General features: G+C 43.3%; 1 protein-coding gene across 11 annotated transcripts in view; it reads left to right on the top strand.

Annotated features, from left to right (window-relative positions):
- The window catches only part of LOC122540004 (supervillin-like), a 231,843-nt gene that overhangs the window by 115,944 nt on the left and 96,869 nt on the right, over window positions 1–19,030 (top strand). For 8 of the 11 annotated variants that reach the window (XM_043675276.1, XM_043675277.1, XM_043675281.1 and 5 more), the window contains 6 exons: window positions 2,928–3,423; window positions 6,298–6,526; window positions 8,840–8,969; window positions 11,400–11,444; window positions 14,367–14,432; window positions 14,666–14,737. In XM_043675276.1, the coding sequence (XP_043531211.1) occupies window positions 2,928–3,423; window positions 6,298–6,526; window positions 8,840–8,969; window positions 11,400–11,444; window positions 14,367–14,432; window positions 14,666–14,737 (1,038 nt within the window). The remainder of the gene's footprint in view (window positions 1–2,927; window positions 3,424–6,297; window positions 6,527–8,839; window positions 8,970–11,399; window positions 11,445–14,366; window positions 14,433–14,665; window positions 14,738–19,030) is intronic. The other 3 variants (XM_043675283.1, XM_043675284.1, XM_043675285.1) reach the window with 3 other exon arrangements.

Genomic DNA, 19,030 nt, shown 5'->3' with positions numbered 1-19,030 from the left:
GATGGGGTGTTTGGGTTTGAGATGGGGACAATGGGGTTTAGGATAGAGAAGTGGACCTTTGGACAGGATAACTGGCATGTAATGTGTCGAGGATAATCTGGTGCTAGTTTTAAAGGGATTTCAGGAGGGGTTGCTTGGTCTGAGAGAGTGTTTCTGTGTATTGGGCAGGTCAGAAATTAAACGGTCTATTTTCTTTGTGGTGCTTCAATTTCTGGTTATACAAACATTCAGTCATAAATAAATCTTGCCTTTAAATGTTGAAGTATTGCCTCTGTCTGGACATTACTCATGTGAAATAAATTGGAACAGGGTGGGGCATAGAGCTTTAAAAAAACTGTTTTGCTGCAATGAATCATTTTTGTTCGCTGTAACAAGAAAAGTCAGGTGTGAGGAATTGGCACTGGATCACAAATTTAACTTCAAGTCTAAACAACGACTTAGAGAAATATTGGAATTTGTAAAGCACTGCAGGGTTCTCCTCCAGGTAGGTGCCAGATCATCTGTCTTTAAACAAATAGCTGATTTCAAAAGCTTAGATCATTCAGTTTGATGTAAACTGCTCAACTGATAAAGAACATGTTGGTGTTACTATTAGATAATTTTAAAGTGATCAGACTCCCTAGGATGAACTTTGTCAAGAAGATATACATGTGCAGGGTCAGATTTTATTTGCTACCCATGGAATCCTGGCTCGTGAAAGGCAAATATAATTTCTCGGAACTAAAAGCTCTCTCCAGTTCTGGTAGCTTTCATTCATCAGTAACATGCAGGAATGGATATATTTCTTTACCTAATGCAAAATTGTGTTGTACTCCCCAATTATATTAATTAACTTGATGAGTTAAAATCCTTGAACTTCCAACCTTTAATCCCTGAGGCAAGAGGCTACCAACTGATCCAAGGCTGCACATTTAGACATTTGCTAATGATGTTGGTGTATAGACAGGAAATGCTTAACATTCTCAATACAGCTTGCCTGACAAACTGGGAGAAATAAAGTACATAATGAGTTAAGTGTTTAGCTGGTGTGCATGTTTAAGCTCTGTGGTCGATTGACACATTACGCTGCTGGCTTCACTTGGATCTAGGTTTAATATTTCTCAGCTGAGCTGCCAGGTAAAATGTTGTGTTCATAGAAGTCTTTTTCAGTTCAGGGAGGGGAAAGTGGACACTGTCCAGTAAAAGAATCACAAGTGTACTTTCCATGAACCAATTGCAGAAGGCAGTCTTCGAGGCATTTCTGATTGCAACAGCGTTTTACTTTGGACTGAATCAGTGCAGGTAGAGTGAGGGGACAGAACACGGAGAGCTGGAGGAAATTTAAAATTCTTATAAGGAAGTTTGGATTGGGTTGTTAGAATTGCTAATGTGGTTACAGATTGTACAGAATGTTTCCTGCAAATACAGCTCTGTTAGAACTGTGAATTGTTTCCTAATTTTTTCCAAGCACTGCACTCATCAATGGTCAGAATCATAGCCAGTTAGTTCAGTTGCTGCTAATCCAGACTCCCTCAAGCAGAACCTTACTGTATTTGCGCTCTGATCAGTGGATCCAGGTTGCTGTCATTCCTACTTTCCTCCTGAATTCTTCATTGGTGAGTATGCCATTGTTTTGAACTTGTGTCGGCCTCTCATTGCCACTTGCCATCTGTGGCACCTGACAACTCAAAGTCAACACAGTCTGCCCCACTGATGCTGAGGGCTCCAGTTTTCACGAGATCTCATCGATGCTGTTCGCAGGAAAACAAAAACACGAACCCCCATCCGATTAGCTGCAAGTGGTCTAACTCCCTGCTGGCACGATTAGAGATGTTGGCATGCCAAAATTCAAGAATTTCTGTTGGATCACTACCCTCTACATTGTGAAGGGTGTTGCTCATGTTTTGCATCAGATAAAGTGGCCCAAGTATTATCAGGGGCAGGTAAAGTAGATGACAGGGGAAAGGTTTCAAATGGGAAGCCCCAGCGTGGAGTGAGGCAAAGCTTTATTGGGGATATCGTCTCTGATGCCTGATCTTGGGGTCTTTCCATGTGAGGGATATCGGATCGTGGAGAGGATTTCAGGGGAGACACGGGAAAGTTCTCTCTTCCTTTAAGCCCACATGCAGTGCTGTAAAGGCATTTAACATCTCCTCAAAGCGATCTTCATGTTCTGCGGCGTGGCAAGACCAGCTGACCACAGTTAAACCTGCAAAATCGGAGGTTGCCAGCTTCACTAAAATTACCGAGCGGTTCGATGCCTGTGGTTAGCACTGCTGCCTCACAGCTCCAAGGACCTGAGTTCATTTCCATCTTTGGGCAACTGTCTGTGTGGAATTTGCATGTCCTCCCTGTGTCTGTGTGAGTTCTCTCTGGGTGCTCTGGTTTCCTCCAACAGTCCGAGGATGTGCAGGTTAGGTGGGTTAGCCATGGGAAATGCAGGGGTAGGGTATGGGGGTGAGTCTAGGAGTGATGCTGTTCAGAGGGTCGGTGTGGACTCAGTGAGCTGAATGGCCTCTTTGCACTGCAGGGATTCTATGGAAACAGTTCAGCTGCTTGACCCTAGTCGACCTTTGTTAAATACTAAAAACTGGTTGGGTTTCAAGCAAACATGAGGAGGGGCTGCAGAATTAAAAGTAACTGTCACATCTATCAAGATCTTAGCAAATCCATTCTTAGCTGTCAAGATAACACCTAATGTTTCCTCTGGATTTGACCTGAATTTCAGGTCTCAATTCAAAAGCTGAAACCCTGAAAAAACCATTTAATTCTCTCTTGAGGTCATCTTGCTCTCCTCAGCCTCCGCCAGATGCAAACTAAGCCAATCGAGTTAATCATTTTCAAATGGTTGCGTATTAAAGGCTGAGATTGTCGGCTCTCATCCCCCATTAACAAATCCCTGAAAAGCTTGTGTGTATTAGTAATTAAAATATGTATCACATTTTCAGCTCCAGGATTTACCAGAGCAACGGCATCACCTTCTGGCCAACTTGTCAGGACAGCCTTCTGTTGGGAAGACAGCGTTGGATGGTTTAGGTTTGCCCCCAGCGCGGAAGGAGATTGTAAAGCTGGAGGTAATGTCAGCTACATCAATCCCCAGCTTTGAGGGCAGCAGAAAGACAGAGACTCTGGGAAGTGGGGAGACACCGAAGGAAATCAAAGGAATATTGAAAACACAGGGAGTCAGCGAGGAGAATAACAATGATGCTGAGAGTCACATCCTGCAGGAACAGCCCAGGAGATCTGAGGCGAGCAATGCAGCTGGTATACTAGCGGAGAGCAACTCTATTCCAAGTGCCCTGGTTGAAGAGTACAGCATAGAAACGGCAGACGTAACCCAGGGGCCGGACAAGAGTGGAAATGAAGTGAGACCAACTGAGAATGATACTTCAGACAAACCAAACTCCAGTGAAGTACAAAAGGGTGACCAGAGAGAAACAGCAGGTAAATATAATGCTTATCGCTCATTTCTTTAAAATCCTAATGTTGAGCTTTGCTTGTCATGCAGTTTATCCTTAATAGTAGCTACATTGCTTGGATCGCGTCTAGTGGTATTATTGCTGCTCTGTAACCCAGAGATTCAGATAATGTTCTGGGGGCCCTGGTTTGAATCCACCAGAGCAAATAGTGGAATTTGAATTCAATAAATATCTAGAATTAAGTGTGCAATGATGACCATGAATCCACTGCTGATTGTGGGGAAAAACCCCTCTGATTCCCTCATGCCCTTTAGGGAAGGATGCTACCGTCCTTACCTGGTCTGGCCTATGTGTGACTCCAGACCCACAGCAATATGGATGACTCTTAACAACCCTGTGTGCAATTAGGGATGGGTAAGAAATGCTGGTCTAGCCAGAGATGCCCTTATCCTGTAAATGAATTTTAAAAAGTCCTCTAATTATTTTCCTTATATACAATAAGTGCTTCTTAATTCTCCCTCAGAATGTGGCAAGTCCAGTTTTTATTGCCCATCCTTTAGAAGGTGGTGAACAATCTTATGAAATGTCTGCTGTCCATGTGCTGAACACTTTTCCATAATGCTGTTAGATAGAGTTCCAGAGTTTGACAATGAAGGAATAATGATAAATAACCAAGGGGTGTGACTTGAGGGGAATCTCAGAAGTGGCGATATTTCAAACTACATCCTGCTGAAATAACTCCACAGAGGCCAGTATTCTGTCACCACCTCACCCTTTATTTACACATGCGTAGTATTTGACACTGGGCCAGCTTCCTCAGAGACAGCTCTGAGTGAACAGAACCTCCTCTTTATATCTGTCAGCCAGGGGGTCCCGGATTGAACCCCAGATTAACAGCCCCAATCAGGGAATTCATATTCCATGAAGTCCACAGGCCGGCCTAATTACAATCACTGCCTTTGTCCTTTTATCTGGGCCATGGGTTGCTGATTTAGTGCACTGAGACTTTTACAGGTGGCTTTATTCTGACTAGGGACTGCAGTTGACTCTCCATGCGCAGTGTTTATTGGCTTCTCTCCATAATAAGAAACAGCCTAGGTTCCAGGAATCAAGGGCCTCATAAGATGTTGATGAGACAAGATTGGAATCCTACTCTAAAAATCTGAACACACTTGTGGAGGACTGATGTCTGGGGATCAATCTCTGCAAAATGAATGCAGTGGTATTAAATAAAAAGCTCAGACAATCTGCCACTAGCCTTCGACAACTTCAGCCACATTCCAGGCCTGGCCATGCCCTACGGATTGTGGATTTGTAGTTAACCATTGACAAGCTTCTATCAATAACTGAAACATCGTCATACTAGCACATAAGTCAGTTCCACAGTCTCTCGAAATGCATCACAATCAAGTGTCAGGAATTATTAACAAGCTACCCTATTGAATTCATTCAGTGGCGATATTGGCAGGGATTTTCTACTTCGGTTCTCCCTGGTCCATAACATTCTGCCAACAATGAGTGAAGAAAGGGAAAACCGTATTCATTAGTTGACAAGGCCATACTTTTTCATTGCATTTTCAGTGCGAGCAAAGTAAACATTGCAACATAGGAATGGAAGGAAGAGAATCTCCATACACATTCCTGTAGTTGGTCATGAAGCTGAGAGAGGCCAAGTAATGAAGTCAGTCAGTGCGGAGCAACATTCAAGAATGGCAATAGTCGTGTACTAAAGCAGTAGAATTTAAGACAGTTTGGAGGGGGTGGTCGATTGGGATTATCACTGGACTAGTGATCCAGAGATCTGGGCTAAAACCGTGAAGGCATATCCCAGCAGAGCAGATAGTGAAATTTGAATTCAGTTAATATATCTGAATATAATAAAAATTAGACTAATGGTGACCACGTAACCACTCATTGTTTGTAAAAGCCCATCTTGTTTTGCTACTATCCTTCATGAAATCTGTCATCTTGCCCTGATTGGGCCTGCGTGTGACTCCAGACCCACAGCAATGTGATTGACTCTTAACTGCCCTCTGGACATGGCCAGGTTAAATTACTCAGTTCAAGGGCAATAAATGTGGGCGTTGCCAGTGGCACTCACTGCCCATCAAAAATAAATCAGTAAATGGATCGTATGGTTGTTGTGCCTCAAGTTTTAGTCTCTGAAAAACGAGAAAACATTCAAGAGAAGGGAATGTTTCTGAGTATCAAAACTCTAAGTTATGAGGAGAAACCAATGAAAATATAATTTGCCAAACTAAAAAGGGAGCACCTGAAAATTGAATTTATTTGAAGCAATAAAGCTAGTTAATTAGTATTTAAGGTAGTAACTGCAATGAAAAAGCAAAATCTGGAATACTATTTTAGGTTGCTAGGGATCACATCTGTAAAGGTCTAACTTAGGACCGCTGTAAAGAATTCCTTCATAGAGAAAATGATTAAGCTGTGAAAATGAACTGCCAGATAGTGGAGGTGAAAAAAAACTGACATCATCTAAAATAAGAAGTAGGTACAGCAAAGGCAGGACATTAAGGTCATTCTGGATGGCTGAATTAAAATGACTCTTCATCATTTTCTTAAGAATTCAAGACTAGAGAAATGGAAAGTCAGTCTGGGTTCCTGTTCATGGTGCTGACTTAGTGATTGCTGTTGTGAAATACTTGGCTGGGGACGAAAACTAGATTTGCCTGTGTGCTCACTGTCTAGATCTCACTCCCTGGTGACAAGTTAATGGGGGAAACCTAAAATATTTGCAAGACAAGATTTAATTTTAAATCTAATTGTAATAGTAAATGTGGAGCTTTGATATTTTCAGTTAATGCGGTTAGAACCAGTGTAAGTATTGTTACTCCTTTTGCTGAGAGGTTAGTTTGAACATATTTCTGTTCCATTAATTCAGACACTGAAGGATCTGAAGAGCCAGAACAGGACAATTTCTCAACACCGCCTTCCTCACCACCATGGCACCAGAAAGACAACTGTTCCCTCCCGCAGTGGCAACCAGCTGATAACCTCTGCACATCGCAGGGGAAAGAGCAAGGCGAGGGCTACCTGAAACAGTTACTTGATGACGACAATGTGGAGCAATCCCTAACTCCAATTAACGTAGGAACTTCTGTCAAGGACAGGTACAGAGATTGAGAAGAAATCTTCCCTACCTTTCAGGTTCACTGCAATCCCTCCTGCTTTCCTCTCCTCCATTTATCTGTCTATCTCTGACTGGTTTGGTCAAATAGACCAGGTAACTCCTGTATTTCATGTCCACTCAGCCATGTTTGATATATGCCAGATCAGCAGCATGCTGTTTGACTGTGGGAGGTAGCACTGCTGAAGGTGGTTCTCTTCCTAACCAAATCTCATATAGGTGAGACTTATACAACAGGTAATTGGCAGCAATGATGGTTAGTTACCTTCAACGGGGCAACTGAGCAAATGTAGTGCCTGTGTGCCAGAGAATAGTGAGGCCACATTTGTTTAATCAGCCCAGCCTTTTCTTCAGGTACAGCCCTGAGCCTTTCTATTGCACAAGATACAGTGACATCAGTGAACATCAAATCATGAATGTAAAAAGAATTTAACATCCATCATCCGCTAACATCCACTATGTCACTCGCCAGCCTATGTCTTCCCAAACATGCACAAACAGATTCACAAAATTATTTTCGGATGCCATTCTCATTTATTCTGATTTAGATTAGATTAGATTACTTACAGTGTGGAAACATTTGTTTTGCTTCATGTAAAATGGCTGCTTTATATGTTAGAGATACTCATTAGCAAGAAATGAGTGTGAGTCCATTTCTATTTCCAGTTTGTTCCTCACTGAGTCATTGACTGATTTCTACAATTGTATGTACAATTCTAGTTCACCCTCTGGAACACCACCTAATATTATCTCAGTCTCAACCTCTCTGCTACAGGATCCCTCCCCACCCCCACCTCCCTCTCATTTATCTCTCCACTCTGCAGGCACCCTGCCTCTATTCCTGATGAAGGGCTTTTGCCTGAAACGTCGATTTTCCTGCTCCTCGGATGCTGCCTGACCTGCTCTGCTTTTCCAGCACCACTATAATCTACATGCTGTTATTAACTCAACCTGTGACTATTCAAATGCACATCCAGCTGGGCTTCAACCTTCTGTAATCTTGGCATCATCTCCTAATTCATACCAAATCTCAATTCACTCATCAAATCCCTCCATATTTCACCCCTCCCTATCTCTGTAACCTTGTCTGGCTGCATAATTCCCCAAGATATCTGTGTTCCTCTAATACTGGCTTCCTGAGCATCTCCATTTTCATCCCACCCCCGTCCATCACTGGTGGCTGTGCCTTCACCTGCTAGCACTCCATGATCTGGAATTCTCTTCCTAAACTCTCCCTCTCCCTATTTTCCTTCAAACTCACACATAACAGAACTGTTGCAATATATGTTAGCCTACTATGTCTACACTGGCTCTCTGTGCCATTCTCCTGCCTCTTCCTACTGTTTCTGTTTAACTTATAATCCAATGCCCTCTGTGAATGCCTCAGTTCACCATATTTCCAGGCTGTGCCCAACTACTCAATGTGACAATAAGGTCTTTTTCTGATGTCTCATTTTATCTTGCCCTCTCATCTTGATCCTTGTATGAGTGGGAACAGTTTATCCCTGTCTATGCTGTCCCCTGACGATTTTAAAAACTTGTTTTAATTTTTTTTATTCTTTCATGGGATGATGCCATCACTGGCTAGGCCAGTATTTATTACCCATCCCAGAGGGCAGTTAAGAGTCAACCACATTGCTGTGGGTCTGGAGTCACATGCCAGCCAGACAAGGAAGGCAGTCTCGTTCCCAAAGGAGATTAGTGAACCAGATGGGTTTCTTTTCCCCTGACAATCAACAATGGATTTATGGTCATCATTAGATTCTTTAATTCCAGATTTTCACTGAATTAAAATCCCACCATCTGCTGTGGTGGGATTTGAACTCTGATCCGCTGAATGTTATCTGGGTCTCTGGATTAACAGGTCAGTGATAATACTACTCAGCCAACACCTCCCCAAATTCATCTTAGCCTTCTCCTTGTCCGAGGAAAACAGACCTAATGTCTCCAATCTATCTTTATGACTGAAGTTTCTCACCCTGGAAACATTCTCATGCACCTCCTCTGCACAGTATCCAATGTGTTCACATCTTCCCTGAAGTGTAGTGCCCAGAACTGTACAGAATACTCCAGCTGAGGTCCAAACACTGTCCTATGCAAGCTCAGCATAAAATGCTCCTTAAACCTACCCCTCTGAATACACTTTTGGTTACATTTGCTAATATCTCCTCATCTGGCTTTGTATCAGAATTTTTTGTGCTCCCCTGAAAACACCTTGGAACATTTTACATTGCATTACAGATGAACAGAAGTCACTGTTAATATTATTGTATCTCATGAGTGTCCTCCACACCAGGTTGCAGAAACTGAAAGACGGGGAAGAGCAGTGGAAGAATAAAATGAACAAGAGACAGAGTGATGTTCATGTCCCACTGACTGAACGCTACAGTCAGCTCCAACAAGTCGAAGGTGCCTGGAAGAAAAAGGTAACAGAGTGATGACAGGTTGGAGTTGAAATGTGAGAGTGCTCAGTCATGCTGATAATGTAGAGCCAATCCCCTGCTTTCTTGAGGAATATTCATAAGGAAATGAAACTTGGGCTTGGAGGTACCAGCAGATTTTACTGGTCAGTGAAACACTCTATAATGTGATTCATAAATAGCAGAAGAACTGAATCAGGATCTTTATAATTAATCTTCTATTAACAGGAACTGTAGAAGATATTACATATCAACCCAAATATATCACAGAACCTAGTTGGTAACACCACCCTGCTGATATCCCTGGTTTAAATTTATATCTCAGTCAAGTTTATTTTCCCAGCAGTTACAAAATCATAGAATGGTTACAGTGTAGATGCAGGTCATTCAGTCCACCATGTCTGCACTGGCTCTCTGAATGAACTTCTCACTCCATGCCATGCTCCTGTTTCTTCCCTCTAACTAAGGATAATATTACTTTTCAAAATAACCAGCTAGCTCCCTTTTGAGTGACTCTTTGGTGGTGCATTCCAAACCCTTACAACTCAATGTCTGAGAGTGTTCCAAACCCTTACAACTCAATGTCTGTCCAAACCCTTACAACTCAATGTCTGAGAGTGTTCCAAACCCTTACAACTCAATGTCTGAGAGTGAGTTGTAAGGATTTGGAACACTCTCAGACATTGAGTTGTAAGGGTTTGGAACAATGTCTGAAACTCAATGTCTAAGAGTGTTCCACAGGAGTGAAAGACATTTATGATTTCTTCTTGTCAATGTTTAAAAGTGTGTCTGTGTCTGTGTGTGTGTGTGTCTGTGTGTCTGTGTGTGTGTGTGTGTCTGTGTGTGTGTGTGTAAACAGATTCTGTGATTAAATCATTCATTTTATAATGTGTATCAATTGTTAATGTTTAAGATATCACTGCTTGCATGTATGTCTGTGTAGAAGTAGACAGATTCTCTAATTAAATCATTTATTTCACAATGTGTATTTATTGTTAATGTTTAAAATGTTACTCTGTGTATGTATCTGTGTTTATGTCTATGTGTCTAGAGATTCTGTAATTAAGTCATTGATTTTATGACGTGCAATATTTACCAGAAACCAGAGCTTGTAAAATTCAGAAAATGACAAATGATGGAGTTTGCCTCTTTCAAGTTGTGACTGCAGTATTAATGCATTAAGCCCAAGTCGACCAATAGCTCAGCTTTTTATAGCAGTGCACTGCTGAATTGTGAACTCCAAGACCGCTCCTAGTCTGATCCCAGGTCTGTGCTGAGTTAACTGATTGATGTCGCTGGCAGAGGTATTCCATTTTGGCTTCTGTATCCGTCGGCTTGGAAAGGAACAATTGATAAGGATTAAACTTAGCAAAGTATTCAAATTTTTGATGCTCATGTATCAAACAAATCTATTCATCAATCCTGATCCTATTTGAAGCAAAGCATCCAGACAACTGCAGTACGCAGACACGTCACAAACTGCGAACTTCCCTCCCAGGTGGGTTCCTTTCGAAGACTGTCAAAATTGTCCTTCTCATGAGAGTGAAATAGCTGGCGAAAACCAGTGCTTAAACTTTGAATCATTGCCTCAGTCTTCCTTGTTTGGAATCTGAATACTATTCATCATCAACACAAAGCCCCGGGGTAGCTGACAGATGAAAATGGAAGTTTAATTCAAGAATTCCATTGCTGTTGAGGAAACATGCAGGGTAGAGGGCAGAGGGCACACAGATTTCAGGGCAGAGGGCACACAGGGTAGAGGACAGAGGGTACACAGGGTAGAGGACAGAGGGCACGCAAGGTTCAGGGCAGAGGGCACACAGGGTAGAGGGCAGAGGCCACACAGGGAACAAGGTAGAGGACACACAGGGTTCTGGGCAGAGGACATTCTAGAAGTGTGGTCTCTGGGACTGGCCAAAAGGACAATGTTGCCATTGACTCCTGCATGACAATTTCACAAACACGTGATTGAATGCAAAGTGCTTGGGACATCTTGAGGTCATATAAATGCTCCTCCTTTTAGTTATTCTGTGGCTTGCTATTCACCTGAGGCTACATTCTGTTCCAGTGATGTTTGTGGTACAATTGTGAAAAGAAATCGAGGGTCATTCATTTTCACTGTCTCTGAAAGGAATGTTGCAAACATCCTGGAGTCCTTTTCCACCCGTATATTAGTAGACTCAGTTCGAATCCCTCAGCAACTGCGAACATTTGAAGACTGATTTACCAGTTAAGGAATTCAACTGAAAGCCAGGCCAAGAGAAAACTTACTTCCTTCATCCTTAGCTCCCATTGTATCCACCCTTCCCCCAAATCTGTCTCAACATCCAGTGTGCTTCGCTAATTTGATGTATATGTTCACTACCTCATCTGAGAACTCTTTCCTTTCGATATATCTCTGCCTCTATCTTTTTTTCCTTTTCGTCTTGAATATAGGGAGAAGATGGGTATCTGAGTGATGCAGAGCAGCCTCAGTACTGGGTAAGAGCACAAGTCAAAGATAAGGCCATGGGGGGGGGGAACAAAATGACACCATGTAAACCAGGAATAAAGTATGTTGCATGACTGAGGAAAATGCTTTTAGTTGGTCAAGCCCATCATAACCCCTCTGCCACTAAACATCACATCTCCTGTATAGAACACCCCTCCCTGAAACTGTGAGTTACAGGAACAGGCAGGATCGGTTCTCCTTGCCAATCTTGGAACTTCAATCATTGATTTATTTTTTGTGTGCATTACTCCTTACATTACCCGTGGTTGGTATCTCCCTCAACCTGACTGGTGTTCTCTTGCTGGTTACTGCATAGGAACAAGTGCATAAACAAACAAACCTGTCATTTCGGTTACAAGGAATGAACCCTGCAGTTGGAGTTCAAACAGACTCACCGTCCAAGGGACACTACAGTTGTACATAGCAAAATCCGAAGCAAACTTCAAAATCTCAGTACAGCTTGTAAAATAAAATTCACCATCACTTCAATTAACTCCCTATCCAATTTAATGGCAGTTAAGTGTGAGATGTACAACTTCTTGAAAGAACAAAGAGTGAATTAAGTAAATCTGAGTCTCCGAGTTATTCTACAGTCTGCACCCAACACTGGGAAGACAGAACTGTGTGGTTTGTACCCTATAGTCCCAATACTCTGCATCCCATCTTTCAGCTGATCTATTTGGGGTGGCTCAGTGGCTCAGTGGTTAGCACTGCTACCTCACAGAGCTAGGGACCCGGGTTCAATCCCTGCCTCGGGCAACTGTCTGTGTGGAGTTTGCACATTCTCCCCATGTCTGTGTGGGTTTCCTCCGGTTTCCTTCCACCATCCAAAGATGTCAGGTGAATTAGCTATGCCAAATTGCCTGTAGTGTTAGGTGTATTAGTCAGAGGTAAATGTAGGGGAATGGGTCTGGGTGTGTTGCTCTTCAGGGGGTTGGTGTGGACTTGTTGGGCTGAAGGGCCTGTTCCTAGACTGTAGGGAATCTAATCTAATCAATAGTGACTGCCTGCAGTTCAGATGGAAACAAAATTGTGTCTACTTGTGGAGCACTAACAAGCTGAAACATTTACTTCACAGTTTAAAGACTAACTTCACATGGATGCATTCCTTGGTCCTTTCATTTCAATTCTCACCCATCATGCTGCATATATGGCTGCATGATTAGTTAGTTTCTGATCATTTCATATCATTCCATCTCTGCTGAGAATCACTCTTCATTATCCCAATGAAATCAAATCTATCCTTTAATTTATTTATCTATTTTTCCCAAACAGCCATATACTATGCAGGTGACAGGGGATATGTTAAAGGAGTCACTGGAAAAAGTTAAAAGCTGCTGGAGTACACTTCTGTGGGATTGTTTTTGTTATTGCTTAACTTTACATCTGTGGAGCTGTAGCTCTGTGACAGGCAACACCTTCAGGAGAATTGGGGAAGAAATCCAGAGGGACGGGATGGAAAGTCAAAGGTGAAAGGTTTTTTGTTTAAATTCAATCATGGGATGTGAGCTTCTTAGGCCATTTATTGCCCATCCCTAATTGCTCAGAGAGCATGTAAGAGTCAACTACATTGCTGAGGGTCTGGAGTCACATGTAGGCCTGATCAGGTAAGGATGACAGGTTTCCTTCCCTGAAGAGCTTGCCTGATACAGCAGCTTCTTTTACTGACTCCCCGTGAAAACCACTAGATCCGGTCAGTGACTCCCCACTGAAACCAGCAGCTCTTGTTACTGATTCCCCACTGAGACCAGCAGCTCCTGTTACTGACTCTCCACTGAGACCAGCTGCTCCTGTTACTGACTCCCCAATGAGACCAACACCTTCTGTTACTGATTCCCCACTGAGACCAGCAGCTCCTGTTACTGATTCCCCACTGAGACCAGCAGCTCCTGTTACTGACTCTCCACTGAGACGAGCTGCTCCTGTTACTGACTCCCCAATGAGACCAACACCTTCTGTTACTGATTCCCCACTGAGACCAGCAGCTCCTGTTACTGACTCCCCACTGAGACCAGCACCTTCTGTTATTGATTCCCCACTGAGACGAGCTGCTCCTGATATTGATTCCCCACTGAGACCAGCTGCTCCTGTCAGTGACTCCCCATTGAGACCAGCAGCTCCTGTTACTGATTCCCCAGTGAAACCAGCAGCTCCTGTCAGTGACTCCCCACTGAGACCAGCAGCTCCTGTCAGTCACTCCCCACTGAGACCAACAGCTCCTGTTACTGACTCCCCACTGAGACCAGCAGCTCCTGTTACTGACTCCCCACTGAGACCAGCAGCTCCTCTTCCTGTACATTAGTGGCCCAGATGGATTCTTCCCCCAACAATCATTTCACAGTCATTAGTAGACCCCTAATTCCAGATTCTTTATTGAATTCTTTCAACCATCTGTTATGGCAGGATTTGAACCCAGGTCCGCAGAACATTAGCTGAATTTCCAGATTAATAGTTTTGCAATAATACCACAAGGACATCACAACTATTGATGCTCCTGCGTTCCATCTCATGGTTTAACAATAGGAATAACAGCTGCCCAACACCCTGGGAAATTGGTCATTGGCTAGAATCCTTTATGGTGTAATTTTATTTACAAGATATTTCCTGCAGAGTGACACAATCTTGCTTTCATCTGTAATTAGTATTAGTAGTAGTGATTCAATAATCCTAGTGATTCAAACTTTGGTTTTCCACCTTTAACTATTCATTGCCTTGCTTTTACGTTTAATTTCTGAGGTCATACAAGATGTTGCTTGGATACTGCTGCATAAATGGATTTTTGAGACAAGCTCCTTCTATTATTTAAATAAATTAAGGAATTGTGTATTTGTGTTGGCTTTGCACTTGTCCCTGGCTGCCCTGTCATATCCTGTTCTAACTTTTCTCCATTCTGTCTCTCCTGGCACCTGTAGGACCCAGTCTATTCCTCTATCTATCCCCCTGCTAATAGACCATGCCAGTACATCATGTATGACCAGGTGAGCTCCTTCCCTATCCATCATTCATGCCTGTTAACGTATAAGCTGAGATACTCAATGCATGCTGCTGAGTGACATCTCAGCACTAACCGTGGCTGTGGGTTTCCGATCTGGCCCAATGTTTACTCTGTCAGTGGACCAGTCACAAAGTTACAATTGAGCTGATGCAGTTTTCACATCTACTTTCAGTTTTTCTTTATCATTCTTCTGTCTCTTTCTTTCTCTTCTTGAAGGAAGCATTTTCTCACAAGCTCAGAGAAGCGACGTTCAGTCAGAGTGGCCCTGAGTGTCTGTGGAGACGAAAGGTGACAGTTTATCTATTTCCTGTGTTTGGTTTGAGTGTATAGAGAATAATGGATATCTAGGAATAACCCCCTCCCCTTTACCTGTATAATCTGTTCCCCAGACAGCCTCCTTTTACAATTCCCACTGGAGAAAGACATGACGACTTGGGAACTTGGGGAAAATAGTGGTGATATCTTGGGGACAGTCCATGTCACAGTAGAGGAGGTGTTGGATGGATTAGAATGTATGAAGGTGATAAATCTCCTGGCCCTGACCAAATATATCGAAGGACGCTGCAAGAGGCTAGAGAAGAAATTGCTGGCTGATATTTTTACATCATTGTTAGCTGTGGTTGAGGTCGCTGAAGTCTGGAGGATAGCGAATGTTGTGTCCTTATTCAAGAAGGGCTGCAAAGTAACACCTGGGAACTATAGACCAGTAAGCCTAACATCTGTGATGGGTAACTTATTTGAGAAGATTCTGAGGGATAAGATATACATGTATTTGGAAAGACAGGGTTTGATTAGGAATAGTCAGCATGGCTTTGTATAGTCAGCATGGCTTTGTGTGTGGGAGATCATGCCTCACAAATTTGTTAGAGTTCTTTGATGAAATTACCAGGAAGGTTGATGAAGGTAGGGCAGTCAGTGTAGTCTATGTGGATGTCAGTAAGACCTTTCATAAGTTTCCACATGGTAGGATGCTCTGGAAGGTTAGATCGCATGGAATCCAGGGGGAACTGGCTAATTGGATACACAGTTGGCTTGATGTAGAAAACAGAGGGTAATAATGGAAGGATGCTTGTCGGACTGGAGGCCTGTGATTAATGGTGTACCTCAGGGGACGGTGCTGGGCCCATTGCTGTGTGTTATTTATATCACTGATTTGGATGAGAATGTACAAATCATGATTAGTAAGTTTGCAGATGACGGGAAAATAGACAGTGAGGAAGATGATCAGAAATTGCAGCAGGACCTTGATCAGCTTGGGAAGTGGGCTGAGAAGTGGTCAATGGAGTTTAATACAGATAAGTGTGAGGTTTTGCATTTTGGGAAGTCAAATCAAGGTAGAAGTTTCATGGTGAATGGTAAGGCCTTAGGAGTGTAATGGAATAGAGGGACCCTGGAGTTCAGGTGCAGCGTTCTCTGAAAGTGGAGTCCCAGGTAGACAGGGCAGTGAAGGCAGCTTTTGGCACACTGGCCTTCATCAGTCAGGGCATTGAGTATAGAAGCTGGGAAGTAATGTTGCTGTTTTACAGAATGTTGGTAAGGCTGCACTTGGAGTATTGTGTTCAGTTTTGGTCACCTTGCTATAGGAAGGATGTTATTAAACTGGAAAGACTGCAAAGAAATTTATAATGATGCTGCCAGTACTCAAAGGTCTGAGTTATAGGGGAGAGTTTGGACAAGCTAGGACCTTTTCTTTTAGAGCATAGGAGATTGAGGGGAAATCGTACGTAAGTTATAGGTGTATAAGTGTATAAGATCAAGGGATGCATGGATAGGTGAATGCACTCAGCCTTTTTCCCAGGGTTGGGGAATCGAGGACTAGAGGGCATCAGTTTAAGGTTAGTGAGGGAAGAATAAAAGGGAATCTGAGGGGCAACTTTTTTACACAGAAGGGGGTACGCATATGGAATGAGCTGCCAGTGGAAGTGGTTGAAGCGGGTACATTAACAAAATTCAAAAGGCATTTGGATAAATACATGGATAGGAAAAATTTAGAAGGATATGGGCCAAGTGCAGGGAAATAGGGTTAGCGTAGATGGACATTTTGGTCGGCATGGACCAGTTTGGGCTGAAGGGTCTGTCTCCGTGCTATAGGACTCTAAAACTTTATAACACTGAGAATAAAGTATAATTTGTAAAATCCTCGAGATTTATTCCTGAGCACAAGCATGCAGTGTCCTCCATTCTGCATGTGGGTGACCCTGTGTTCAGGGTGTTCCAGAGTGTGCAGTGTCCAATCAGTTCTGTCTGGTGTCACTATACCACTCTACCTCCTGCTGGAAATAATTCAGTTTGGCAAGGCGGAAGATGTGGCGGTGTTTTTGCTCCTATAGTTGTGCCAACATTGATTAGAATCCCCACCGTGTGGAAATAGGCCATTTGGCCCAACAAGTCCGTACCGACCCTCCGAAGAGTAACCCACCCAGACCCATTCCCCTACCCTCCATTTACCCCTGACTAATGCACCTAGCCTACACATCCCTGAACACTAAGGGCAATTTAGCATGGCCACCATATCTTTGGATTGAATTGTGAGAAGAAACCCATGTAGACGTGGGGAGAATGTGCAAACTCCACACAGACAGTTGCCCAAGGCTGGAATTGAACCCGGTTCCCTGGCACTGTGAGGCAGTAGTGCTAACCACTGAGCCACCGTGCCACCTTGATTCGCCAGAGAACCTGCCATTGGGATACATATCCATTAATATCAGGAGAACAGGCATCAGCAATTAGTAACATTCCCTCAGAAGTCTTTTTACATTATTTGTTTATGGGATGTGGGCATTGCTGGCATGGTCTGTAGCATTTGTTGTTCATCCTTGGGAGCAGTTAAGAGTCAACCACATTGCTGTCGGTCTGGAGTTACATGTAGACCACAGCAGGTAATGTTTGATTCCCTCAAGGACATTAATGAATCAGATAGGTTTTACAGCAATCAATAATATTTTCATGGCCAGTGTCATTGATACTACCTTTCAACTGCACATTACTATTAACTGAATTAAAATGTCACCAGCTGCCCTTTTGGGATTTGAGCCTGTCCCTCTCAGAGCACTGCTTTAGGTCTCTGCATTACTGCCTTACATATACCTCTGTCTAAAAGGACTGCAATCTAATCAAAACGTTGGAAAAGTACAGTTCACAACATTGAAACTTGTCACCCTGCATTTGCATTATAATGGTGATTATTGGACTTTGCGTTGCTGCTCTGTCCTGCAATACGTAAATTTGATCTGTAAGCAACACAGGTCATTGTTTTGCAATGTGCCTTCCAAGCGATTCAAGATCCCCCACCTGGAGTTTACTCAAAAATTACACCACATCGCCTTATAATCACTCCCTGGTATCCAATTATCTGCTTGTGTGTGAGGTAGATACACAGATATGTGTGCAGAATAGAAGATTGTGGGTGATCTGGTTGAGCTGTTTAATAGGATTTGGCAGGGCAGATTACAGAGAAATTCCTCTAGTGGGCAAATCAAGAAGCATAGTACATAATCTTAAAATTGCTAGAAAGAGTGACATGTTGCTGAATCTTTTCACCTTGCACCCACTAGGACAAACACAAAAATGCCAAATTTCAAACAATCACAACAAAGTATACCATTGGAGAAGTTTGGTTGGCAACTCCTTTCAGACCCCACCCCTCCAATCGTAACAAGAACAGAACGCCCTTGGTGCTCACCTTCCACCCTACCAACCTTTGCATAAACCAAATCATCCGCCGACATTTCCGCCACCTCCAAACAGACCCCACGGCCAGGGATATAATTCCCTCCCCATCTCTTTCTGCCTTCCGCAAAGACCGTTCCCTCTGTGACTACCTGGTCAGGTCCACGCCCCCNNGGACTTGTTGGGCCGAAGGGCCTGTTTCCACACTGTAATGTAATCTAATCTAAAAAAAACTGTGAGGGGACTTAATGTTTTACGTCTGACATGACTTCTTCAGAAATTCTGTTTCTCTCGACATAGACTTGTATTGCCCCGTTGCGGTCTCCTCTACATTGGGGAGACTCTCCTCCCTCACCTCTATCCAAGGCCCTAAAGGAGCCTTCCACATCCATCAAAGTTTTACCTGCACATCCACCAATATCATTTATTGTATTCATTGCTACCGATGCGGTCTCCTCTACATTTGGGAGACTGGATGCCTCCTAGCAGAGCATTTTAGGGAACATCTCTGAGTCACCTGCACCAATCAACCACACCGTCCTGTGGCCCAACATTTCAACTCCCCCTCCCACTCTGCCGAGGACATGGAGGTCCTGGGCCTCCTTCACTGCCGCTCCCTCACCACCAGACGCCTGGAGGAAGAACGCCACATCTTCCGCCTCGAAACACTTCAACCCCAGGGCATCAATGTGGACTTCAACAGTTTCCTCATTTCCCCTTCCCCCACCTCATCCTAGTTCCAAACTCCAGCTCAGCACTGTCCCCATGACTTGTCCTACCTGCCTATCTTTTTTTCCACCTATCCACTCCACCCTCCTCCCTGACCTATCACCTTCATCCTCTTCACCTATTGTACTCTATGCTACTTTCACTCCACCCCCACCCTCCTCTAGCTTATCTCTCCATGCTTCA

This window comes from Chiloscyllium plagiosum, chromosome 33, assembly GCF_004010195.1.
Source record: "Chiloscyllium plagiosum isolate BGI_BamShark_2017 chromosome 33, ASM401019v2, whole genome shotgun sequence".
In the NCBI taxonomy this organism is placed as follows: domain Eukaryota; kingdom Metazoa; phylum Chordata; class Chondrichthyes; order Orectolobiformes; family Hemiscylliidae; genus Chiloscyllium; species Chiloscyllium plagiosum.
Note: the sequence above shows the minus strand (reverse complement) of the source record. Positions and strands in the feature narration are given on the sequence as shown.